The sequence below is a fragment of the Aotus nancymaae genome, unplaced genomic scaffold (genome assembly GCF_030222135.1).
Source record: "Aotus nancymaae isolate 86718 unplaced genomic scaffold, 86718_ANA_hifiasm-v0.15.2.pri h1tg000006l, whole genome shotgun sequence".
Classification (NCBI taxonomy): Eukaryota; Metazoa; Chordata; class Mammalia; order Primates; family Aotidae; genus Aotus; species Aotus nancymaae.
The window spans coordinates 75,679,871-75,706,819 of NW_026988417.1; the positions used below are offsets into that span (position 1 = coordinate 75,679,871).

General features: G+C 38.9%; 1 protein-coding gene across 50 annotated transcripts in view; it reads right to left on the reverse strand.

The window, feature by feature from the left end:
• Window positions 1–9,354: 9,354 nt before the first annotated feature.
• Window positions 9,355–26,949, reverse strand: part of SEC31A (SEC31 homolog A, COPII coat complex component) — an 80,487-nt gene continuing 62,892 nt past the window's right edge. For 34 of the 50 annotated variants that reach the window (XM_021669627.2, XM_021669624.2, XM_021669623.2 and 31 more), the window contains 5 exons: window positions 19,314–19,372; window positions 17,674–17,937; window positions 15,152–15,271; window positions 12,290–12,361; window positions 9,355–9,946 (listed from right to left, as the gene is read on the reverse strand). In XM_021669627.2, the coding sequence (XP_021525302.2) occupies window positions 9,767–9,946; window positions 12,290–12,361; window positions 15,152–15,271; window positions 17,674–17,937; window positions 19,314–19,372 (695 nt within the window). In that variant the 3' untranslated portion in view covers window positions 9,355–9,766. Of the gene's footprint in view, window positions 9,947–12,289; window positions 12,362–15,151; window positions 15,272–17,673; window positions 17,938–19,313; window positions 19,373–21,851; window positions 21,891–26,949 lie in introns of all 50 variants that reach the window. The other 16 variants (XM_064368602.1, XM_064368535.1, XM_064368565.1 and 13 more) reach the window with 1 other exon arrangement.

Genomic DNA, 26,949 nt, shown 5'->3' on the forward strand with positions numbered 1-26,949 from the left:
ACCTTCTTCACAGAAATAGAACAGTCCTAAAATGTATATGAAACCACAAAAGACACAGAATTGCCAAAGCTATCCTGAGCAAAAAGAACAAAACTGAGGAATCACATTACCTGACTTAAAATTATACTACAGAGCTGTAGTAAACAACACAGCATGGTACTGGCATAAAAACCGACCTATAGTCCAATGGAACAGAATAGAGAACCTAGAAACAAATCTATACATCTGCAGTGAACTCATTGTAGACAAAGGTGCCAAAAGCATACATTAGGTAAAGGCCAGTCTCTTCAATAAATGGTTCCAGGAAAACTAGATATCCATATGCAGAAGAATGAAACTAGACCCCTATCTCATACTTTATAAAAAATCAAAATGGATTACAGACTTAAATCTAAGACCTCAGACTATCAAAGTACTATAAGAAAACATTGGGAAACTTTCCAGTATATTGGACTGGGCAACGCTTTTTTTTTTTTTTTTTTTAAAACAGAGTTTCACTCTTGTCACCCAGGCTGGAGTGTAATGGCACAATCTCAGCTCACTGTAACCTCTGCCTTCCACATTCAAGTGATTCTCCTGACTCAGCCTCCCAAGTAGCTGGGATTGCAGCCATGCACCACCACACCTAGCTAATTTTGTATTTTTAGTAGAGATAGGGTTTCACCATGTTGGCCAGGCTGGTCTCAAACTCCTGACCTCAGGTGATCTGCCTAAAATCCCAGCCTCTTAAAGTGCTGGGATTATAGGTATGAGCCACCGTTCCCAGCCAGATTTCTTGAGTACTACCCCACAAGTACAGGCAATCAAAGCAAAAGGGACAAATGGGATCACATCAAGTTAAAAAGCTTCTGCATAACATAGGAAACAGTCAATAAAGTGAATATGCAACCCACAGAATGGGAGAAAATATTTGCAAAGTATCCATTTGGCAAGTGATTAATAACCAGAATATATAAGAATCTAAAACAACTCTATAGGAAAAAATCTAATATCTGATTTTAAAATGGGCAAAAGATCTGAACAGACATTTCTCAAAAGAAGACATACAAATGACCAACAGGTAGATGATAAAATGCTCCACATCACTGATCATCAGTGAAATGCAAATCAAAGCTACAATGACATATTACTTCACCCCAATTAAAATGGCTTTTATCCAAAAGACAGGCAATAACAAATACTGGTGAGGATATGGAGGTCCTGGTAGGGCTTAAAATCGCTGGCCTCACACTAGGGTGGGTGTACTATCCAGACCAGCCAGTTCTGGCACTCCACCTCCCTGGTACAGACCTTGATCAGATAGTGGACATGAGACCCAAATGAAGCCAGAGTTGTCTTTATGAACAATATATAGATATTGTGAGAGGGTCTCTCTTCCCTTTGTATGTCACAAGTAGTGGAGATGCAGGCTTTGTGCTGATAGGGGTTCTCTTTCTCATCACATAAAGGATATGGAGAAAAGAGAACCCTCATACACTGCTGGTAAATGGAAATTATTAATAATATAATTGAGGACTCTGAGCAAAAGGTATAATTTCTCTATGATTTCTTACAACTGTATATTAATCAATAACTACTTTAAAATTAATAGTTTAATTAACAATGTGAAGTGGTTGAAGCATTGCATTCAAGGTTTATTCACCAATTCATTTGTAGAATATTCCAGAAATATTTATTGTATATATTTATAGTATATGTTTCTATATTTATTATATATATTTATATTATATAAGTATGTTTATATAAATTATAAATATATAAATTTATATTAAATTATATTTAATTTTATATTTAAAATAATATGAAATCATAAACATGTTTATATGATTTATTGGGTATCACTGCTAGGTACATACCCGAAAGAAAGGAAATAACTATATGGAAGATATCTGCACTCCTGTGTTTATTGCAGCACTGTTCACAAGCCATAAAAAGAATGGGATCTTGTCATTTGCAACATGAATGGAACTTGAGGTCATTTTGTTAAATGAAATATGCCAGGCACAGAAAGACAAACCTTACATGTTCTCGTGTATTTGTGGAAGCTAAAAATTAAAAAGACTGAACTCATGCATATAGAGAGAAGGACAATGGTTACCAGGGAAGGGAAGGGTGGTTAGGAAGGACGGTGCAGCAGGGGAGAAGTGGGGATGGTTAATGAGGACAAAAATATAGTTAGAATGAATAAAATATATTATTTGATTGCACAGCAAGGTGACTACAATCAACAATAATTTATTGTACATTTTAAAATAACTAAAGGAGTATAACTGGATTGTTTGTAACACAAAGAATAATAAATGCTTGAAGTAACGGATATCCCATTTGCCCTGATGTGATTATTACGCACTGCATGCCTGTATCGAGATATCTTATGTACCCCATAAACATGTATACTATGTCCCCACAAAAATTAAAAACCAACAATAAAAAAAAGACCTAGGCTTGAAGTCTAGTCCTCCCACTCTGAATCAGCAGGTCTGAGTACGCGTGATTTGGGGACAATGAGTCTCTTTCAGATCTTCAGTTTCATCCTATATACTATGGGAAGTAAGACAGATCTATGCTGGTAATCCTCTCCATGCAAACTACCTAATAATCTCAACATCAGTATTTTTATGTTCAAAATGGAGATAATACCATACATTTCACAGGAATAGAACTCTGTAGAGTTTGGTACCTAATAAGTGTGAAACATGTATTTTATTATTATTTTTAATCATTCTAGAGAGATGGACTGAATGCAGTTATAAAAACTTGCCTGGCCAGAAAGCCAGGATGCTCCTGGGGGTCCCGGACTGTGAGGAGAGGCGTAACTGGGTAGGCCTGAGGGATTCAGACTGTGAAGGAAGGAATTCCAGCAGGGCCAGGATTGGCATGCTTTGAAGGGAACTGTGAAAAATATCATCTGCTTTGGTTTTTCAGAGTTAATCATTAGAGGCAACTCCTTTGGCACAAAAAAGGAATCAGCTCCGCGGTTCTTGTGAATTTAAAGGGGAAGGAGGTTGCCTCTTGGCTGAGGGGCATGAAGAAAAACTTCCAAGTTTAAACAATCTTTGTGCTCCCAGTGTGAGAAAATCACTCACAGGCTTTATATTAGAATGATTCCAGTGGAGCATAAAGTTGGAAAGTTAGCCTCCAAGATTACAGGAAGATTGGTTTTGAGAAACAGCAACATCATGGCTTAGAAGAAAATTAGTCTTCTCTGCTTCCTCCAGTCCCAGGAGGGTTGGTGCCCCTCTTTCTGTATTAAATGGATTGGAAAAATTCCCCATTGAGAATTTATATAGCAGTGGATGATGGGAGACCTGGTCCTCTAAAATGAATGCTTCTGTTGCTTTAGATAAGAAAAAGAGTGAAGGGTTTTCCTTTAACAAAGACACCAGCCTTATTGCTTAAGACCCTTCCCACATTTCCCAGTGACTCTTAATAGAGTGCTGCAATTTGGAAGCAGAAAACTGGGCTCTGGAGATGGCCAGATTTGAAGGCTGTTAGTTCATGATTCATAAGATAGTTAAGAAGGTCTACTTTATGAAAAACCCACTAACATACTGAAACTTACCCAAACCTATCTTTTTGGCCAGCAATATGCCCCTTGTATCTTTCCAAACAATCTTGAGTTTCAATCTATTAACATTCTTTCACTCAATGTATATTTATCAAACCTCCTCTAGAAGTTAAGCACTGAGGCCCGCTCCATAGACAGAGGAGTTTATGGCTTTATGATCAGGGAATTCACAGTTTAGTAGGGGAGGCAGACATTAATCAAATAATCACTAAAAGAGGTATATATTACAAACTCTAATAAATGTTCTGGAAGTCACAAATCATCCTCTTTTAAGACCCAATCATGACATGTCAACATTCGTTAATACCCGCACCCCATCCACCTTTGACCAGGCTGAAGTCCAGTAGTGCGATCATAGCTCACTACAGCCTCAATCTCCTGAGCTCAAGCGATCCTCCCACCTCAGTCTCCTCAGTAGCTGGGACAATAGGCGTGTGTTACCACACCTAGCTAATTAAAAAGAATGTTTTTTGTAGAGACAGGTGTCTCACTATATTGCCTAAGGTGGTCTTGAACTCCTGGGCTCAAGCGATCCTTCTGCCTAGGCCTCCCAAAGTGTTGGGATTACAGGCACGAGTCACTGCACCTGGCTAGAAACGAGGTCTATATAAACCTAACCAAACTCCTCTCCACTCTCTCGCTGCTCCCAAATCTCAGGTCTCTGAAATAAATTAACATTCCTTATTATTATGACAGAAGACAGCATTAATAAAGTTTTCACCCACAAACTCTTCCAGCTCTCCAGTTCCCCTCCCCCCACAAACACCCACCCCATTTTCTTTTAGGATAGTTATTTTGGTTTCCAAGGGCAGATAAATGCAGAGAAGTTCTTATTTATTTCTCTGCATTAGCTGCCGTTATTCTTTCTGTTTCAATGACCTCTTTCTCTTCCTGCTGTGTCAATTACCACAGGCTGCTCTTAAAAGGCAAAGGCCCCTGTTGTTCTCTAGCTGGGAGGGGGAATTTGTAAATAGAGTTCAGGAATGTCAAAGGGTGACCCAGATTTGCAGCACCAGAAGAAAAACTGGTTCATTGTGAGCATCCTAAGCAATCACTCAAATGTAGCCTATGCTTGATGTGGGGAACAGGTGTGCAGAAAGGTTAATTTCAAAGAAATACATATCCTTAATGAGAAGTCATTACTTGATGACTTCAAGGCCAAGCAAATGTTTATCCCAAGTCCTCAAATTAGAAACTATTTCTTTAATGCTTGGCCATTAATTTCCAACCAAGGGAAGTGCAGAATTGATTTTTCTCCAGAATGGAAATCAGATTAACTCTACAAGAGGAAAAAAGTTATCCAAATAGAAACAGGCCTCTTTCTCTCCTCTTTCTTAAAAGCTTTGGTGCTTACCAACATTTTTTAATCCCTTCTGAAGACTTGTAGGTAACAGACAAAGACCTTGTGGAAAGGCGGATTATCATACTTTCACAGCTGGAAGTGAAGTTAGAAATCTAGTCCTACTCCCTCATGTTACAGTTTGGGAAACAGAGGCAGAAGGTGGTGACATGATTTAGCTAACAGTACGTGGCAAAGAAGGCACTAGCACCCACCTCCTTGACTCCCAGGTGTCATGGAGACACTACTTCCAGCAGTGAGGATAAAGTGAGCTCCCTAGTAGATTTTGATTGCTACCACCCAAGGCTCCCCTCCAGTCTAGAACCCTGGTTCTGTAACTCTTCTCTGGTGTGACCTACAAGGAGGTATGTGGTTGTTCAGTCCGATTTTCTTCCTTTTTCTCTACACTGCACCCTTTCTTGAGGAATCACTCCATGTGGTCCTGGTAGGGCTTAAAATCGCTGGGCTCACACTAGGGTGGTGTACTATCCGGACCAGCCAGTTCTGGCACTCCACCTCCCTGGTACAGACCTTGATCAGATAGTGGGCATGAGACCCAAATGAAGCCAGTTGTCTTTATGAACAATATATAGATATTGTGAGAGGGTCTCTCTTCCCTTTATATATCACAAGTAGTGGAGATGTAGGCTTTGTGCTGACAGGGGTTATCTTTCTCACCACGTAGAGAACCTGCTTGAAAAGATGCCAACACACAATGCTCAATTAATGTTACCCATTATAATGTCTATATTCTGCTTTTATGGAAGAAGCCAGGTCTCTACAGACTAATGGGGAGGTGGGGCAGGGGAGCAAAATCAAAATCAAAACTCAGGTTTTTGTTATACAGTAGCAGTGTTCTTTACTTTGGGGTAAACCCTGTTTTGTGGGAAAAAGATGGGCTCACTAGGCTGAGACCTGGGTTGGAATCCATTTTCCACTGCTTACCAGCTGTGCTTGGCAAATGTAATTACTTAGTGCCCTGGGCTGATGTGAAGATTGAGAGAGATCTAAATACATGATTCAGTGCCCAGCTCAAGTAAATGACAGATCTTTTCAATCAGCAGCAATCCCTACCAGGAAAGGCCTGTTAAAATGAATGAAACAACGTACCAGAAAAAGTGGAAAGCTAATTTGCTTTTTCTCTGTAATCTACATTTGTTTAAAAGATTTGGGACATTTATCATAGATCAAATAGTTAAGTGTCTGTGCACAGTCCCTCTTATGCTTATTTATACAATTATTTGAAGTTGCTGACATCTTCAGCATGTGATGAATACTCCTGCAGATTAATCAGAGGTTACACTTGGGGATGCTGCTACCATGGCAGTGGAAGAACCAAACAAAGGGGTGGGAGGGAGTGTGTGTGTGTACATGTGCATACACTATTGGCTGAAACTTCATGACAATTCCAAATGAAGTCTCCACTGTGGCAGAGGAGTCAACAAATGGCTTCACAGTCACTCTTAGGTGAGTTCAAATATGGCCAGGAGTTAAGTGGTTATCAAAAATGTGCTAACCAGTCATCATCCCTCCCCCATCCCCACTGTTTTTGAGAGAGGGTCTCTGTTGCCCAGGCTGGAGTGCAGTGGTGCGATCACAGCTCACTGCAGCCTCCACCTCCTGAGCGCAAGTGATCCTCCCCCTCAGCCTCCTGAGTAGCTGGGACTATAGGCATGTGCCACCACGCCTGGCTAATTAAAAAAAAAATCATTTTGTAGCGATGGGGTTTCACTATGCTGCACAAACTGGTCTTTAACTCCTGGGCTCAAGCGATCCTCCTGCCTTGGCCTCACAAAGTGTTGTGATTACAGGCATGAGCCATTAAGCACATCTGGTCACCAGGGATCCCATGGCATCTTCCTGTTCTCCAGGATACGTGAAAATTTTCTGAATCCAAAGAATACATAGGTTCACTGGACTCTCAACAGTTGGATATAGAGCAGTTCTGTCACCAACTTTTTCCTGCCCCACACTGTTCAAATGAAAAACTACCTCCATAGACTGTATCTCTGATTATACTTATTCTCAAGGGCAGCCTAAGGGTACATCCATCTCACCAAACCCTAAGGGCGGTATAAAGAAGGGAGAAGAGGGCCAGAAGTAATATAAAAAGCACCACCTCCAGAGACTCTGATACATTTCCTGGCCAACACCTGGCCTCACCCACCCACTTACCTCACATTCCTTCCCTTGTTTGAAAATTAAGTAGGTTTTTTAAAAAAGCACAAAACATAAAAAGTAAATTGAACAGGCCTGGGACTCAGAAAGCATGACTGGTCACTGTATATGAAGTAATGACAAGGGAAGAAAATACAGCTCTAACTTTCCAACATGTCACAACAATGAGTTGTATGAGCCACGAAATCTTTATGTAAGAATAGCCTTAAACAGAGGTTCCTGACTTGTGCAGGCATATACTGTAATGTCATCCATGTTGAAAACATTAAAGATAGAATTATTTACAAAATCAAATTGACATTTTTCTCCATTTTTTAAAAAAGAAAACTTCTTAAAAGTTGTTTTTCTCTGAAGAAAAACTACTTTCTCTAATTGCCTATTATCTTCATACTTCAGAGACAAAAGCAATTTGGGTTTGGCTCATCTTACTTCATTTATATGAAACTTTTCCAAGATTATAAGCCACATAGAGAAATAGCTGCAAATAGAAAAAAAATACAATGTACTGAGAAAGGAGAGAAGAGATGCTCTGCTACCAGTGGCAAGTAGTTTTATACACTCATACTCTTAAATAAATCTTTGGGGTTGGCTAGGCCTCAACTGCCACCTAATCTTGTTTCTCATCTTTTGGAAACTAGTTTTTTTTTTGGTAGAATGATGCCAAATATGCCACTGTCATGTCAGGATAAACATGCAACCACAAACCAAATTCTAACTATAAGTAACGATTAATTAAAAAAAAAAAAAACTTGAGGCTGAGCGCAGTGGCTCATGCCTGTAATCTCAACACTTTGGGAGGCTGAGGTGGGTGGATCACAAGGTCAGGAACTCAAGACCATCCTGGCTAACACAATGAAACTCTGTCTCTACTAAAAATACAAAAAATTACTCAGGCATGGTGGCACGCACCTGTAGTTCCAACTATTCAGGAGGCTGAGGCAGGAGAATTGCTTGAACCCAGGAGGTGGAGGTTGTAGTGAGCTGAGATCGCGACATTGCACTCCAGCCTGGGTGACAGCGCAAGACTCCATCTCAAAAAAACAAAACAAAACAAAAAAACCTGAAGCCAGACCACTCTGCAGATGGAGTCTTGGGTGGGCTGATACTACTGTTCCAGGTCAAATCCAGAGTGTCCAGTTGTCACTTCAATGAGTAGTGGAACTGACTCACATTATCAAACGCATAGTAAACTGAGCTAGGTGACGATATATACAAGTGTAGATAGTCCATTCCTGAGACTTTCACATATGTACATGCTATTAAAATACTCTCTTTTTTTAAGTCACAAAACTATTCTGAGCTATAAAACTGAGTTGTTTTTTTTTCTTTTTTGAGACACGGTCTCTTCACCCAGGCTGGAGTGAAGTGGCACAATCAGTTTACTGCAGCCTTGACCTCTGCAGCACAAAGGAGCCTCCTGCCTCAGTCTCCCAAGTAGCTGGGACCACAGGCAAGCACCACCACACCGGGCTAATTTTTTTTATTTTTAGTAGAGACATAGTATCACTATGTTGCCCAGGCTAGTCCTGAACCCCTGGGCTCAAGTGATCCTCTTGCCTCTCCTCCCAAAGTGCTGGGATTACAGGCATGAGCCCCTGCACCTAGCCTGGATAATTTTTTAAATGCAGCATTTATTTATTGAGTAGGGAATCTTGGCAAATAGAATTAAGAAGTTCTTGCAAACTTTTTCACTCAGGCTGAAGAAAATTGACATAACTTATTCCACAGTGTTTCTTTTCTAGCTTTTTAACCGTTTTAAGGAATATTTCATAAACTATGAAATTATCATAAACTATGAAAATTATAATCTCCAGATTCTACAGGGACCATTATTTTTTGTTTACCACACTATTCTTAAGACAAATGATGATAAAATCACTTGACAGGAAAACTGAGTGCAAAATGTGTGGCTTTGATTCAGGAGGCTGACTGAAATTTCTGAACTTAAACTTCAACGCTATAGATAATTTAAACAAAGATAGGTGAAAAAATTTCTAGCTATAAAATGAACACAATTTAGTTTTAAAACTCAAACAGAATATTGAAAACATTTACAAATAGAAAAAGCTCAATACATTCTACAGAATAAAAATGTCCAGTCTTTTCTATATACTCAAAGCCAGTGAGCCCATTTTTATTAGTATCTGTTAAAACCCATGCAGCAGCTTGTAGATGTAGTTATTTACTCAGGAATAGAGTGAAGCCTAAGACACAAAACATAAACTAAATTGTAAGGAGCTATTTAAAAAAAGGCTATATAGACATAAAGTAGGATTACACACTTTAATCTGATTGACATGGAGCAAGTAAGGAGGACATGAAAGAAATTTAGTTTTAGCTCTGCTTTATGCATAACCAGATGCTCCTTTTCTAAAAAGTATGTTGAGATTTTAGAAAACACATTTATCAGAATACTTCCGGAAACCATACTATGTGTAATCCAGGAAATACACTATTTGCAGAATAGGAAAATCATCACTGGCAACAAAAGATTAAAACAAAAATAAAGCACCAGGGTTCTGAGCAGTTCTAAGGTAAGTATATCTGCAGAAATAGTGTAAATGCTCTTGACTGGTTGATATGAAACATGCTAACGAGGACTGGTCCATGTCTTATAATTTTTTTCTTTAACATGTTTCTTTGGAAAAATGGCAATATTGAGTGGAAGAGAAGCTGTCTTTTTAGACACCCAGCTTATTGGCCTGGGTGAGAACAACTTTGAGAACTGGCATGAAAGCAGAGGTCTCACTGAAGTTGCTGGTGCTAACTATGTGGGTATGCATGGTCAATCCTTCTGAGTAGTTTCGAGTTTCAATGCTCCTTGCAATGTTGTGTAAACCACTGGTGATTGTTGGTGAAAGCTGAAACAAAGATAGAACCAAGAGAAAGAATTAAGAGAGAATTCCCCATGAGATCCTCTACAAACATTAAACCCAGATATGTAAGTAGAATTTGAAACAAACATTATAAAAATGTATAAATCATTTAGCATTTCTAGTAAGTTTCTTGAAACAAGCAACAGTTATCGGGTAGAACCATGACAAAATGATTTACACAAATAAGTTATTTATGAATTATACATGTATAAGCCAGGTATTTTCTTATAGAAAAGCAGCCCAATTTCCTTTCCAAACTAAAATGGTAGTATCTCTCTCCACTTAAGAGAGCCTCAGACTTTTAAAAAAGTCTCCTGGCCGGGCGCGGTGGCTCACGCCTGTAATCCCAGCACTTTGGGAGGCCAAGGCGGGCGGATCACGAGGTTAAAAGATCGAGACCATCCTCACCATGATGAAACCTCGTCTCTACTAAAAATACAAAAAAAATTAGCCGGGTGTGGTGGCACACACCTGTAGTCCCAGCTACTTGGGAGGCTGAGGCGGAAGAATCGCTTGAACCCAGGAGGCGGAGGTTGCAGTGAGCTGAGATTGCGCCACTGCACTCCAGCCTGGAGACAGAGCAAGACTCCATCTCAAAAAAAAAAAGTCTCCTATGCACATAAAGGAGATTAAAGATTCTTAATCATAATCTTTCAAAATAAGGGCTCAAATTTACTAACCTTAACTGCTTTTTATAATTGTGTCATCTCTTAAAACTATAAAACCTGTAGTTTTTTGCTATGTCATTACTTGGCACAGGTGTCCATACTTTACAGAAGATTTTATTTTGATTTATTTTATTTTTTGAGATGAAGTCTTGCTCTGTCACCTGGGCTGGAGTGCAGTGGCATGATCTCGGCTCACTGAAACCTCCGCCTCCCAAGTTCAAGCGATTCTCCTGCCTCCTGAGTAGCTGGGTCTACAGGTGTGTGCCACCATGCCCAGCTAATTTTTGTATTTTTAGTAGAGACACGGTTTCGCCTGTTGGCCAGGCTGAACTCAAACTCCTGACTTCAGGTGATCTGCCCACCTCGGCCTCCCAAAGTGCTGGGATTACAGGTGTGAGCCACCGTGCCTGGCCTATTTTGATCTCATTTTAAAAAGTTTTAATATACACTCATCTAGATGTATATGCTAATTGTATTTTTTTGGGGGGAGATGGGGTCTTGCTATGTTGCCCAGGCTGGTCTCAAACTCCTAGGCTCCAGTGATCCTCCCACATCAGCCTCCTGAGTAGCTGGGATTACAGGCATGTCCCACTGCCCAGCGAGAAGACTTTACTTTTGATCGGTCCAAGGACCACACTACTTCCACTGTTATATCAGTTTTCTTTAGTTTGGTTCTCATTAGAAAAATGGTTATTTTCATCTGATGGAACTGGGTGTGGGGAATGGGGTAGAGGAATGCTGAAATGGAAACAATAAAAAGAAAGTCCCACTTCCTTTTTTCCTCTCCTAGTGCTTTCATTAATAAAATAAGACAATTTAGAGAGGAAATGGTGAGGTGGGGATAAGAGAACAAACACAGTGAATTGATTCCTTTCTCCTGGCTATCTTCATGGTTGCAGTATATTACCCTGCTCATCTTGTGGCTACATTTGGCTTTGCTTTTGTATAATGGCTATCCTAAAATAAAAGGATCAAGAGTCTTAGACTATGAGAAAGATTATAGATTTAGTCCCTGGAAAACAGAGTATCTGCCTACTCTTTGATTTCTTAATACTGGGTCATATTAAAGGAACAACAGAAGGTCAGTTACCTTATGGTCAACACAGGCCAGTTTGTACATATACTGTTATGTCTCGATCTCTTGACCTCGTGATTCACCCGCCTCGGCCTCCCAAAGTGCTGAGGCGGGTGAATCACGAGGTCAAGAGATCGAGACCATCCTGGTCAACATGGTGAAACCCCGTCTCTACTAAAAATACAAAACATTAGCTGGGCATGGTGGCGCGTGCCTGTAATCCCAGCTACTCAGGAGGCTGAGGCAGGAGAATTGCCTGAACCCAGGAGGCGGAGGTTGCAGTGAGCCGAGATCGCGCCATTGCACTCCAGCCTGGGTAACAAGAGCGAAACTCCGTCTCAAAAAAAAAAAAAAAGAAAGGTTAAAATTTATCTCTCACCCCACACACCCAAACACACACCCCCACACACAGCCATATCCCCTTATCCCCAATGAGTGGAATTTATGATTCAGACACAGCAAAGTCCATTCTCTGTCATGACAACTTTGCCCCAAGCATACTAAACAGGAGTGCTGATAAGACACCTGTTTTACTAGTAACTAGGAATAAATGATTATCATAAATCCTTTTCCTCCAAAACTTACTGTCTGTTCCCTAAGTTTATCATACAGAAACTCCAAACGTTTGCTGGCATCATCTAGCTTCCTCCTGGTTTGCTGCAGGAAAGAAAAAGCAGATGTTATATTGGAACATTAACTTTCATCGTAAAAACTTGCCCTATTTCATTGCACTAAACTTTATACTTAAGATGTTGAATGGCTTCATTTGATAAAGAAATGTAGACACCTACAACTAAGAAACTTGAACAGATTATTAGAACAGAGATCCATCATCTTTCAAGGGTGGTGGTTGGAGGGGAGTGGGATGAGGAGAGGATGAGACTTCCTTCCAGTGTATGAAATGGAGTACGGATTGGATTTCATGTGAACTACACACTCACTTGATAAGGTATACATGCATGTTTGCTTGTACTATATTCACAAGCATCAGGAGGCAGCAATGGATCAGTGTGTCACAGAAAAGAAGGCCTAAGTACAGTTACTGAAGATTATGGGCACTAGAAGGCAAACATATAGGTGAACTGTGGAATCTTGTTTTAACTTTTCAAAAATACTACTTAAACACTTAGTTACATTTGTTTAATCCTGCCTTTTTCTAAGCCTTTAAAGCATCAAGAAAAAAAGAAAACTATCTTTTGGCAACTAAATATTACTGAGGGAAGTAGTAAAATACATTATTAAGCCTTTTTTTCCTCTCTACTGTAGTACTGTAAGTATAGTCAAAGAAACTATTCTAAAACTAAAACTAACAGTTTTAAAATTACATGAGTAACTTAATGATCTACATTACACCACAGACTTATGTTAGTTCAATATTTACTGACTGCTTACTATGTGCTATACCACGGACAAAGTCTTGTATGTCATGCAGCTCATATCCCAGTGGGTGAGAAAAAATACTAAATGAACAATGTATTGCATGTCAGATGGTGATAACTGCTATGAAGAAAAGTTAATAGGGGAAGGGGGCTAAACATGTTGGGAATTGTGGGTAGTAAAGAAAGGCCTGATGGCTAATGGGACATCTGACCAGAGGCCTTGAACTTGGGAGGAAACAAACAATGCAGACATGTGGAGGAAGAGTTCCAGGCAGAAGGAGCAGCAAGTGTAAAGTCCCTGATGCTGAGGTGCTCTTGGAATACCAGTGTGCTTGAGAAGAGAAAGAAAGAGACAGGCCATCAAGAATGCTACATACCAAGTGGTGTGGCAAAACTACTGTGCGCTGTTTAGACACGAAGTGAAAATATGATAAATCCATGCTATAAAAACTATTACAACTATTGGTTAAAATGAACTTTTGTGGAAAGGAACCCTTACAATCCTTGCTCAAAGTTAACCTTATCTATCTACAAACAGGAGCTCTACCCCAAGGGGGCGTGGGCAGCCGGGCAGGATATTAGAACTTCTTCCCCAACTAATTACAGGAATTATAGGAACACTTTGCTTTTTGTGGTTCTCTACTACCCAGAGCTCCTGGGTATCCAGGAGGAAGAGAGTATCATGACCGAGAAAAGGGTAAATTTAAAAAATGTATTGAGTTGGGCCATGTATCATGTGTCTTCCCAACCTCTCTATACTGACTCATGCCTGAAGAATTGGCGTTTTGTCATTCTTATTCAGATGCTTACATTTTTGAATGACTATGGCTTGTCTATTTAGGAGTGTGCATAGGGGCTAGCATGCATCTGGTTATCAGCTTCGGCGACTCTATTGTTTCCACCTTGGTCTTTCCATTGCTCCCAGAATGTCAGGCACTAAGGTTTATGTTAACTGCTTTCCTGACACTTTCAGTACAGAGAATGGCTTTCCACAAAGCCACTGACCAGCAGAAGGCTGCACATATTAATACTCAATGTCTGATGAACAATAAGAAGTTGTTTTTCATGCAGACAAGTAGCCAATGATTAAATAAATATATTCAATGTGTGCTGGGAGAAAATGAAATTTCACTTAAGACTGGCTTTGTGGAATTATTGTCATTGCAATACATGGGTATCCTAAGTAAACTAAGTAAACTCAGTTGCTTTAAATGTAAATATGCCTACGATATCTAAAACATTTAACTATCTTTAATATCTCTGCAAAGCTTTAGAAGATATCTATCTACTTTTAACAGTTTCAATATAAGCTCAGAAAGAAATCCCAAATGTGAGTTCGTGCATAGCACCATTATGTTCTATTTATGTGCCAAATACAGTTTTGTTAATGAGAAGCAGTATAGCTTGATGGTTGAGAGCATGAATTCTGGAGCCAGACTGTCTGGGTTTGAATGCTGGCTCTGACCTTAAGTGTTACTTAACTGCTCTTTGCCTTAATTTTCTCGTCTGTAAAATAAAAACGACAAATCTATCTGCCATGGGTTATTGTGAAGATTAAGTACATTTATATATATAAAAAAAAATTAAATATATTTCTATATATAATGCAAACTATGTAAGTGCTAGCTTTATTACTTTTGTACAAACTTTTTAGAAATATACTTTGTAGGACTTCAAGCAATAATTATAGAAAAACTCCATAAAGGATTATTTTATTTTATTTATTTATTTTGAAACGAAATCTCTCCATCATCCAGGCTGGAGTGCAGTGGCATGATCTCGGCTTATTGTAACCTCTGCCTTCCGGATTTAAGCAATTCTTCTGCCTCAGCCTCCCAAGTAGCTGGGACTACAGGTATACTCCACCACACCTGGCTAATTTTTTGTACTTTTAGTAGAGAGAGAGTTTTGCTATATTGGCCAGGATGGTTTTGAACTCCAGGGCTTCAAGTGATCCTCCTGCTTCGGCCTCCCAAAGTGCTGGGATTACAGGCATGAGCCGCCACGCCTGGCCAAGGATTCTTTTAATTAAGCAAAATATGATTTAAAAAAAAATATGTATACATACAGGGTCTGTGGCTGAAGAAAGGCAGCGCTGAATAAGATCCTCAAATGTGGTCTTTAGAATGAGGTGCTCATCTGGAATAGGTTTCTTGGTAATTTTTTCTGTTGGCAAAGACTGTACATGCTGGAAGAAACACATCAAAAAACGATCAGAAATGACCAGAAGGTATCTTACATACACAAGCCTGAATCTATGTGATAAACAGAAACAACAACCTTGTAGACAGACCTATTCAAAATCGAATTAAAATTTAATGTGTGAAATCACTTAGGATAAGTAAAAATGAAAACCAGGTATCTAGTACAAAGTGTAGGCACTCCTCCTAAAGTTTGGATTTTCATATGCAGGACTGGATACAAAGTAGTTGATTGATTAGGTAACATATGTTGGTCAAAATTGTATGTAACTGATGGAAAATAAATATGTGCCAGTAGAGAATAAAAACAAGGCATTGGAAAACACACTTGGCTGATCAGAATGGTGCTTGCTCTGCTTGTTGGCTCAATTTCATGTATCCTGGCATTTTTCTATTCTTTGTTTTACTCTTAGAGGTTGTTAACTGGGCTGTGATCAAAACTGCAAGATTAAGCCAAAGATTAAGAGAGAAGACATCCGATGCTGCTGAGCATACAGATGAAAGAACAAAGAAGAAATGTTTAAGTTTTATTAGTTTATTCTTTCACTCATTCAAAAAATATTAGGCAACTATGTACAGGCACTGGCTATGTACTACTGGTGAGCCAATACAGAAATGATCTCAGCTCTCAGGGAGTTTACAGGCTAATGGAAGAGGCACAGTGTAAAAACATCATATAATGTATGTAAAATAGCACCTGTAGTACGTTAACACTTAGTGGAACCAAAAGATGCTATAACTGGGATTTGACTGAAGGGAAAGGAAGGCTCTCTTCCGGAAATTTTACTGGAAGGACAAAAAGGAGTTGAACAGTTAAGTGAGGAAAAAAGAGCATCCCAGACAAAAGGAATAACATGTACAAAAGAAGGATCATGGTACAAGGGAGCTAAAAGGAGGTCAATATAGCTGGAGCAGAGAGAGAACAACGAGTATGAGCTGAGGCCTTCCAGACAATGTTGAATATTTTGGTCTTCATCCTGAGAGCAATGGGAAGATGTAATGTTTTAGGCAAAGAGGAAAAAAGGCCAAATTAGAGATGGATCAAAGTAGATATGAGCAGACCAATTAGGATTAGGTAGACCAATTCCTGCACTGAGGAAGATTAGAGATGAAGGTTGTATGGACCAGAGTAGAAATGTGGAGAAGAAAGGAGTCAAATAATATTCTGGAGTAATATCATCAAGATCTGGGGAGACAGATTTAAAATAGAAGTTAAAAGGCAAAGTGTATAAAGATTATCTCCAGGTTTTTGCCTGGATTCCACAGAAAAGATTATGGTGCCATTCACTGAAAATAGGAAACAATGAAAGATTACTAAGTTTCATTGGAGGAGGAGTATGAATTAGGTTTTGGACATGCTGAGGTTGAAGTGCCTCCAAGACAGCCAAGTAGGCAGGCAGCTGGGTATATGGCCTGGCTGAACACTGGAACACTGTGTATCTTTCTCTTTTGATGATAACTAAGGTTCAGGTCTAGGTGAGTACAGCATGAGAACCTAGGTCTAAACAAAGAGAAGTGGCTGAGTAGCTTCCCAAAATAACACAGGCTTGTAATCATTTTTTTTTAAACAAAACTCTGTAATTTAATTTTTACTTTTTCAGAAAGAATGATGTCTTCTCATCTTTGTCAGAATGTTTTTATAATGCAACTTTTAATGTTTAAAAATTCCTTAGACATATCATCTCTAAACAGTAAAGTATACTCTTGTGACAAGATATACAATCTTTATAAATTTGACTTCAATGAATCAAAGACAGAAACAGACAGTAGAACTAGTTTTAACTTGGGCAGGAGTTTGTTTCATCTTTTTATATTGAACTTTGGTCTAAGCTCTTTAGTTTTCATGAACAGATCAAAATACTTAACTCTGTATGTCTAAGTGTGTTATGCAAAAATGTGTTAGATTTTTCAACACGCAGGACTTTGCCAACTGGCTGTCTGTGTGTGAGTAAAATGTTTATCTGAAGATAAAGATATATCATTAGCTTTTATACATACACATAAAAATATATAACTCACTACATATTTATTTTCTATTTTAAAGAGAAAAATCTTTGGAAACAGCTTTTGCTTAGCAAACTCAGATGCAGATGATTCATCTGATTTTAAATTATGGGTTCATGATTGGTGATGTGATATGACTAAGCCAACTTATAGTAAACAAACACTCTCAAACGTATAACCTTCTTCTAGAGAAGTTTGTATATGGCCATGTAGTTGAAAAATAATATACATACATGATCGATCTTAAAAAAAAAAGGTTACTATTTTTTGTTTAGATTATCTAGATATTTAGTAATAATCATGTAATTATAAAAGTTAACATATTAAAGAAAATATACTGAAACACAGCCATCTTCCCATTCCACTTCTACAAATTTACTGTTACCTGGAAGGTATTTCCAATAGGAGCCCCTGGGGCACCTTCAATATTGGGCTTTGAAAAAGATGGTGGCATGCCTGTTTGACCAAGAGGTTGCTGTATGCCATGGAAGGGCTGGCCACCTGGAAGATGTGGCTGTGGGAATGAAGACTGGCTTGACAGTGGTACTGGAACTGAAGGCTGTTGCTGCAGCATCTGTGACTGGGGGTCACCCAGCGGGTTCATGATTGGTGATGTGATGGGGACAGGAGGCATGAAGTTTTCAGGCATCTGTTAAAAGATGGAAATAAAAGACACCAAGAGTAAGAATAAAAAGGATAGCAACATTTCCTCAGCTTGAAATAAGGGAGTTAGGTTATATTATGGCTGCCCAAATTTTTTAATAGTAGAATACTTTTTCAAATGAAATTTTATGCAGAATAAACAGAGTAAAACATAAAAATAGAGCTGATTGGCCAGGCTCACGCATGAATCCCAGCACTTTGGGAGGCCAAGGCAGGCAAATCATAAGGTCAAGGGATCAAGACCATCCTGGTAAACATGGTGAAAACCCGTCTCTACTAAATATACAAAAATTAGCTGGGTGTGGTGGCATGCATCTGTAGTCCCAGCTATTCGGGAGGCTGAGGCAGGAAAATCCCTTGAACCCAGGAGGTGGAGGTTGCAATGAGCTGAGATCATGCCACGGCACTCCAGCCTGGTGACAGAGCAAGACTCTGTCTCAAAAGGAAAAAACAAAAATACAGCTGATTTGGCTAAGAGGGGTAGAGAGCTCAAACCTGGACCTTCTTTGTCTCCCTTTGCCCTCCCATACTTACCCTCACTAAAGGGGAGCTAAAACCATGGCATTTGAAAGAGGATATCTGATCTGGAGAACTATATGTAGCGATACTGGAATCAGAGGTGTGAAGTATGTATGTGCATGTGTGTGCACGTGTTTAGTATGATCAGAATGTAATACCTAAGTGGACATTATTTGGCAATCCTACCACACTAAAAGTACTAAATTAAGATTCTGATTAATACTAACCTAACTTTTGGGATTCTTTCCTCATTAAATGTCTTCTAATTTCATTATGGCCTCTCATTAGTATATTTGGGGACAGTCACTAGGAAATTTTTTAAAAGTTGAAAATGGCATGGGTAGAAAAAAAGCGTCTTATTTTGTGCTCTAACAGCTCTTAAGAGTTACTGAGATCTCAACAATGCTCAGCTACAAGGCTATTTCTTCATTTATACTATATGTGACAGAAAAAGTCCAAAATTTAATTGCCAAATTCATGATGACTAGTAGAACCCAAAGACCAAAGTTTTAACTCCTAAAAAAAAAAAAAAAAAAAGCAACCCTGAAGCCTGAAATTTCCTACTTTTTGAAAGAAGCCTATGGGAAATTTATATCTTGCCTTCTAAAAGGGCTTTAATTTATATCACCATCATCAGAACAAGGTTTTGATGATACTGTTTTCTATTTCCTTTCCTTCCCTCCATAGATTAGAAGATGCATGTTGAAATACACTTTAAATATATCACTCAGTCAGTTTCGCCTTTAAAAGGATCAGTGAAGTATAGTGTGTTTCAAGTGGCTACATGGTGTAGGTCATTGTAGGACATCTGTAGGTCATTGGATGGACATCTTTCTCTAGTACCTTTTTCTTCTTAGGTACTCTGTTCAAAGCTGGAGGGTCATTCCAACCATTCTGAGGACCTATAACAGATAAGAGAGAACGTTTTCCTTTAGAATCCTGAAAGGAAAAAAATAAAACTGAATCCATCATCTAATACTTCAAAATTCTGCCTTAACCCTGAGATAACTGCCACAAAGGTTTTACCAGCCAAGTGTGGGGATCACTATGTAGCCCTGGATTCTCACTCTCACACCTCTTAATAGGAACAAGGTCTTCACTTGTTAGGTAAGATATCTTGACACTGTTTCCCATTTAAAGTGAAACAGCTGTGCTAAATTTAGGGTGGTGAAGTTTTTATTTACACTGGTGCATAACTTTCAAAGATCAGTTTACTATTCTCTCCTAACAATGAAAATACAAACTCTGCTAAGAAAAAAAAAAAAAAGGCTTCTGATATATTCAACATATATATAAAAAAACAATTAAAATTAGCAATGTCCTATTTGCCAAGAGGGCAATTCAACATAAGCAAATCATCTATTCTAAACATGGTAAAAATACGTTAAGAAAAAAAAAACAGACTCAAATTATGTAGCGCTAGTAATTTTTTAAATCATCTTTGCCTTGGGAATTACTTATAAGCAAAGTAAAAAAGGGTATTCAAATATCTGTGCTAAGATTTTTTTTTTTTTTTTTTTTTTTGAGACGGAGTTTCGCTCTTGTTGCCCAGGCTGGAGTGCAATGGCGCGATCTCGGCTCATCGCAACCTCCGCCTCCTGGGTTCAGGCAATTCTCCTGCCTCAGCCTCCTGAGTAGCTGGGATTACAGGCACGCGCCACCATGCCCAGCTAATTCTTTGTATTTTTAGTAGAGACAGGGTTTCACCATGTTGACCAGGATGGTCTCGATCTCTTGACCTCGTGATCCACCCGCCTCGGCCTCCCTAAGTGCTGGGATTACAGACGTGAGCCACTGTGCTAAGATTTTTAATCTCATAAAAAAATTCCCAGGCGGATAGAAAATATAAAATTAAAATACTACCAACTATAGTAAATTTCCTCGTAAAAAACACACACACACGACCAAACAAACCAAAAAACCCTGTTGTTTCAAAGTGAAAAATGAACAACAGTAGCACAACTTATTAAGTACTTTAATGCCAGTATCTTTAAAGAAAAAAGGAATACAACATGCTGGAAATAAGACACTTTTTTTTTTTTGAAATGGAGTCTAGTTCTGTCTCCCAGGCTGGAGTGCAGTGGCAAGATCTCAGTTCACTGCAACCTCCGCCTCCCGGGTTCAAGCAATTTTCCTGCCTCAGCCTACTGAGTAGCTGGAACTATAGGCGTGCACCATCGTTCCCGGCTAATTTTTGTATTTTTAGTAGAGATGGGGTTTCACCATGTTGGCCAGGCTGGTCTTGCACTCCCAACTTCAGGTGATCCACCCACCTTGGCCTCCCAAACTGTTCGGATTACAGGCATGAGCCACTGTGCCCAGCCAAGACAGAGTAATTTCTAAATCACAATTAATTCTTTTACATTTCACTAAATGTGAGTTTTGATATCCTCTATAAGAAACCAGATACTTCCTAAAGAAATTTTTGTGTATGTACATGTGTAAAGACAAAAAATTACCTTTCCAATAAACAGTCAATATTTTAACTTGTACTTGTTTAACTGATATACATAATATTAAGTCATAAGAAAACTGTTTAGCAAACCAAAGTCACAGAAACTTTAAAAAATACAGATCTTTGCCTAACCACCAGCATTTATTTGTCTTGATTTTAAAACAGAATTCAGGCTAGGCGCAGTGGCTCACTCCTGTAATCTCAACACTTTGGGAGGCCAAGGCAGGTGGATCACTTGAGGTCAGGAGTTTGAGACCAGCCTGGCCAACATGGTGAAACCCTGTCTCTACTAAAAATATAAAAATTAGCTGGGTGTGGTGGTGCATGCCTGTAGTCCCAGCTACTCAGGAAGCTGAGGCAGGAGAATTGCTTGAACCTGGGAGACGGAGATTGCAGTGAACCAAGACTGTGTCACTGCACTTCATCCTGGACGACAGCGCAAGATTCTGTCTAAAAAAATAAATAAATAAATAAAATAAAAACAGAATTAATTTCCTATACATTTGCTAGGAGACAGAAAGTCAAGTATGGCTAAAAACAGTTAAGAGTTAACCACAAAATATTAAATGATACGCTGCTTTCTGATTTAACAAATTCTTAAACTTCTGGTTCTCTATCAATTAATTAATCATTCAAATATCCGCACTTTCTAGTCTTACCTATGGCTTAAGACAGTCTTGGCATAGTTTTTTTCTTTATGTCTATATAAAACAGACAGCCATGATAACAAAGCTACTTGTGAAATCACATAAATTCAATCAGTTCCAAAATTTAATTCAATTATGAAGCCAAATAAAAAGATGATCCTGATTGGATTTAGAATATCATCATCTTTGAGGTTGACATGCATTATTGTTAATGTCCACTCATTAATTGTATTCAATCATTCAAAGATTTCCAAAGGTATTATTTTACAACCAATTCACCTTCCAACACAGGTGCCTGGTCTTGGATAGACTGGTTTTCTGTAGATAAAATGTAAAAATTACTTAACAGTATTACTGAAGACATTTTAAAGTCTACTGATTTTATAATTGTTTCTTCTCCCTTCATTAATCCCCAGAAAGTGTAAATTAATTTTATAAGAGAACAAAACTTTTTTTTTTCTATTCTCTCTTTTTTTTTTTTTGAGACGGAGTTTCACTCGTGTTGCCCAGGCTGGAGTGCAATGGCACGATCTTGGCTTACCACAACCTCCACTTTCCCAGGTTCAAGCAATTCTCCTGCCTCAGCCTCCCAAGTAGCTGGGATTACAGGCATGCGCCACCATGCCTGGCTAATTTTGTGTTTTTTTTTTCAGTAGAGATGGGGTTTCTCCATGTTGATCATGGAGAAACCATGATCTGGTTTCTCGAACTCCTGACCTCAGGTGAACTACCCGCCTCGGCCTCCCAGAGTGCTGGGATTATAGGCGTGAGCCACCATGCCCAGCCACAAAACTTAGTTTTTAACTAAGTCCTGTGAAATGTCTTATTAAGAAAGTAACCAGTTTTTTTGACCAAGTGAATGCATTTATGTTGTTAGATCCAATTAACTCTTAAACATCATTGTTTTCTTACTGTGCTATCTTTTTTTTTTTTTTTGAGTCAGAGTTTTGCTCTTTGTTCCCCAGGCTAGAGTACAGTGGTGTGATCTTGGTTCACTACAACCTCTGTCTCCAGGGTTCAAGCAATTCTCCTGTTTCAGCCTACCAAGTAGCTGGGATTATAGGTGCTCACCACCACACCCATCTAATTTTTGTATTTTTAGTAGAGATGGGTTTTCACCATGTTGGCCAGACTGGTCTCAAACTCCTGACCTCAGGTGATCCGCCAGCTTCGGCCTCCCAAAGTGCTGGGATTATAGGCATGAGCCACTGCACCAGGCCTATGTCATATCTTTTTAAAGAGAAAATTTTATCCCTTTGTATTTAAAATAACAGTGTTTCCCTAATTGTTTGCATGTATTGTTTTTCTACTATTTGACTAATGAAGCTCAGAAATATATATCACTGAGGGGACAGCACTTCCAAACATATTCACCTCATGTGTCTATTTTGGTATTGTTCAAAGCTGTGAATCCAAATCAGCTGTGGATCTTGTTAAACCACAGATTCTAATTCATTCAGTATAGTGATAGAACCTGGAGAAACTGTAATTTCTGGGGTTACACTGTGCATATAAATGAGAATAGGCCCAGCAAATAATGTAACCACCTCATATGGTCCTTTCTGTAAGAATATACAGATTTGCAGACTCAGCACAAGTCTCCCAGAAATCACTACTTCTCATAGGAAACCAAAGTTTCTAGCAGTGGAGAAGAGAAAAACAGGCTGACATCTAACATAGCAATTCCAATTGTCAAATATTTAGGGTCGGTCCAGGCCCAGCCTCAAATCACAGGTATGTAGTGTCAGTATGTCACAGACATTTAACTTATGTGGATTCAATGATCATCAGTTGATGAAGGAGGGAGGGAGGAAACAAGAATATAGTAATTAAAATTGTGAGTTCATTCTGTAATTAAATAGGCAGTAAAAGAAAAGAAAAAAAAAAGTGAGTTCAATTTTGTTTGAACTCTACTCAAGAAGCATGTCCCAGGGACACTGTGAGGCGGGAGAGGTAATCCCATATTTTGAACTCCCATTGTGTGGAGTGCAATTCTGTTTACTGACAGATGTTTTTCATACGATATATAAATGCAAGCCAACTTTTTCATCTAGGGTTTAACTGTAAAAAGGATCAAGGATAATTGACTATAAGTGATTTTCTATTTTTACCTTGAATGATGACTTTACAACCTAGCTCTCCATGTGAGATATGACTCCATAACACTATAGTTCATAAATGTCTGGTGAGTCACCGTGTGTGCATTACAATGGAGGACTGACCTGATTCCCAACTACTAAGGCACTCTCTATCACCAGGCTTCAGCTTCTGGCTGAGGAAGCCAATATATTACAAACCTAAAAGTATTGGAAATACTTTGGGCTTGACCCTTTAGTTGGGTCAAAACAACATGCTGTCTTCCTTTGCCTCATGAGAGGAAGATGCAGATGAGGATTGCTTTAAAGCTCTGGGTGTTAAAGCTGGGAGGGTATCCAGACTTCGCCAACTATTAGAAGCATACGAAAGTCTGTGGGACTATTTTCTTATGTCCCCTTAGTAAAATGACACCAAAATCATAATAAAATCAAATTCAAAGTTAGGGGTAAAACAGAACAGAATCAGAACCCACAAGTCTCTCAGGAGGAACAGTCAGTTGGCTAGCCTGAGTAAGCTAAAGGGGGGTGGGGAGGCCTGCTGAATAGAAGGCAATATTTTATAATAAAGTTCCCCTCTCCCAAAATATATGCCTGACTGACTCCTAACCTCAAACCATGCAACATATTAAGCCATGTGTTTTAGTAAAGCTCCAACAGTCCTTTTATTAATTTAATGTACAGTTTTGTCTCAATTATAATTCTAACCCCTTTCAATCTTGCTTTTATAGATTTAGATTGTTTAAATGTGACTTTAAAAAAAAATTCTCCTACTCAAGCATTGTATGTATGTATGTATGTATGCATGTATGTATGTATGTATTTATTTATTTTTGAGAAGGACTCTCACTTTGTCACCCAGGCTGGAGTGCAATGGTGTAATCTCGGCTCACTTCAACCTCTGCCTCCTAGGTTCAAGCAATTCTCCTGCCTTAGCTTCCCGAGTAGCTGGGATTACAGATGCCCAGCACCATGCCTGGCTAAGTTTTGTATATTTAGTAGAGATGGGGTTTCACCATGTTGGCCAGGCTGGTCTCAAACTCCTGACCTCAAGTGAGGCACCCACCTGGACCTCCCACAGTGCTGGGATTACAGGCATGAGCCACAACGACTGGCCTAAATATGACTTTTTACAAACAGTTCAACTGATCTCTCCTTTATATATAGAGACATCCTTTAATAGCAACAGGAAGTCAAACAATCTACCTGAAGAACATACATAGCTACAGAAGACATTATGGATGTGAAAAATATGAAAAATGATACTCTTGGTCAATGCTTAAAAAAAAAAAAAAAAAATCAACACAGCACATTTTAATCTTGAACAGAAATCTCTCAGAAAACTGAAAAGGAGAAAATCCTCCCTACCCTTTTTTTTAACTCTTTCAAAATAAAGTGGGGATGAATCTCTTACTCTTTTTAAAACATGACATGACTTCAAGGGCATGGAAAAATGATTCACAGTGTAATATTAAGAAAAAAGTAAGGCAGGTGTGATATTAAGTGTGTAATATCACTTAATATTACACGTGGTGACTCACGCCTGTAATCCCAGCACTTGGGAGGCCGAGGCAGGTGGATCACCTGAAGTCAGGAGTCGAGACCAGCCTGACCAACATGGCGAAACTCCATCTCTACTAAAAATGCAAAAATTAGCCAGATGTGGTGGCACACACCTGTAGTTTCAGCTACTTGGGATGTTGAGGCATGAGAATTGCTTCAACCTGGGAGACAGAGGTTGCAGTGAGTCGAGACTGAGCCAATGCACTCTGGCCTGGGTGACAGAATGGAACTTGTCTCAAAAAAAAGAAAAAAGTAAGATGTAAAATTACGTGTATGTTTGTGCTTGTATTATGATCCCAGTTCTTCAAAAAGGCATGCACACAATGAACTACTACTTCAAACCCATTAGGATGGCTATTAAACAACAGAAAACACAAGTGTTGGCATGGATGTGGAGAAACTGAAACCCTTGTGGATTCCTGGTGGGAATGTAAAATGGTGCAGCTGCTGCGGAAAACAGTGTGGTGATTCCTCAAAAAACTAAATGTAGAATTACTGTTTGATCCAGCAATTCTACCTCTAGGTATGTACACTAAAGAATTAACAGCAGGGACTCAAACAGATATTTGCACACCCCTGTTCATAGCAGCATTATTCACAACAGACAAAATGTCTATCAGCAGATGAATGGATAAACAAATGTGGTATATAGATATATACAAGGGGAGTATTACTCAGCCTTAAAAAAAATTCTGATACATGCTGTAACATAGATGAACTTGAAAAACATTATGCCAGTCAAAAAAGCCAGACATAAAAGGACAAATGTTGCATGATTCTACTTATATAAAGCATCTAGAACAAATACATAGAGACAGAAAGTAGAACAGTAGTTACCAGAAGCTGTGGGGAACAGAAGTTATCGTTTAATGGGTACAGTGTTTCAGTACGAGATGACGAAAAAGTTCTGCAGGGATGGCTAATGGGTACAAAAATGTAGTTTGACACAACTGAGTAAGATCTAGTTGATAGCACAACAGGGTGACTACATAATGTAGGGTGTACATAATGTACAATAATTATTGTACATTTAAAAATAACTAAAAGAGTATATTTGGACTGTCTGCAACACAAAGAATGATAAATGCTTGAGGTGATGGATACTCTAATACCCATTTATCCTGATGTGATTATTATGCATTGTATGACTGTATCAAAATATCTCATCTACCTCAAAAACATATACATCCACCATGTACAGACAAAAATTTTTTTAAAAAGTTCTGGCCGGGTGCAGTGGCTCACGCCTGTAATCCCAGCACTTTGGGAGACCGAGGTGGGTGGATCACGAGGTCAGGAGTTCAAGACCAGCCTGGCCAACATGGTGAAATCCCATCTCTACTAAAAATATAAAAATTAGCCAGGAGCAGTAGCATGCACCTGTAGTCCCATCTGCTCAGAGGCTGAGGTGGGGAGAACTGCTAGAACCCAGATGACAGAGGTTGCAGTGATCCCAGATTGCATCACAGCACTCCAACCTGGGCGACACAGTGAGACTCCTTCTCAAAAAAGAATAAATAAATAAATATAGCATGTCACTGGATACTATAGTCTTATCCACCTTAGTGTAGAGATTCATCTTCCACAGAATCTTTGCGGAAAGGAAGAGGGAAGTACTGGTCTCACATGCAAGGGCAGAATTGCACACCATCCTTATCCAATTCCACTTCTCACTGGAATCTTTCTTAGGTACTCTTACAGGAGCATAATGGTAGAATCTA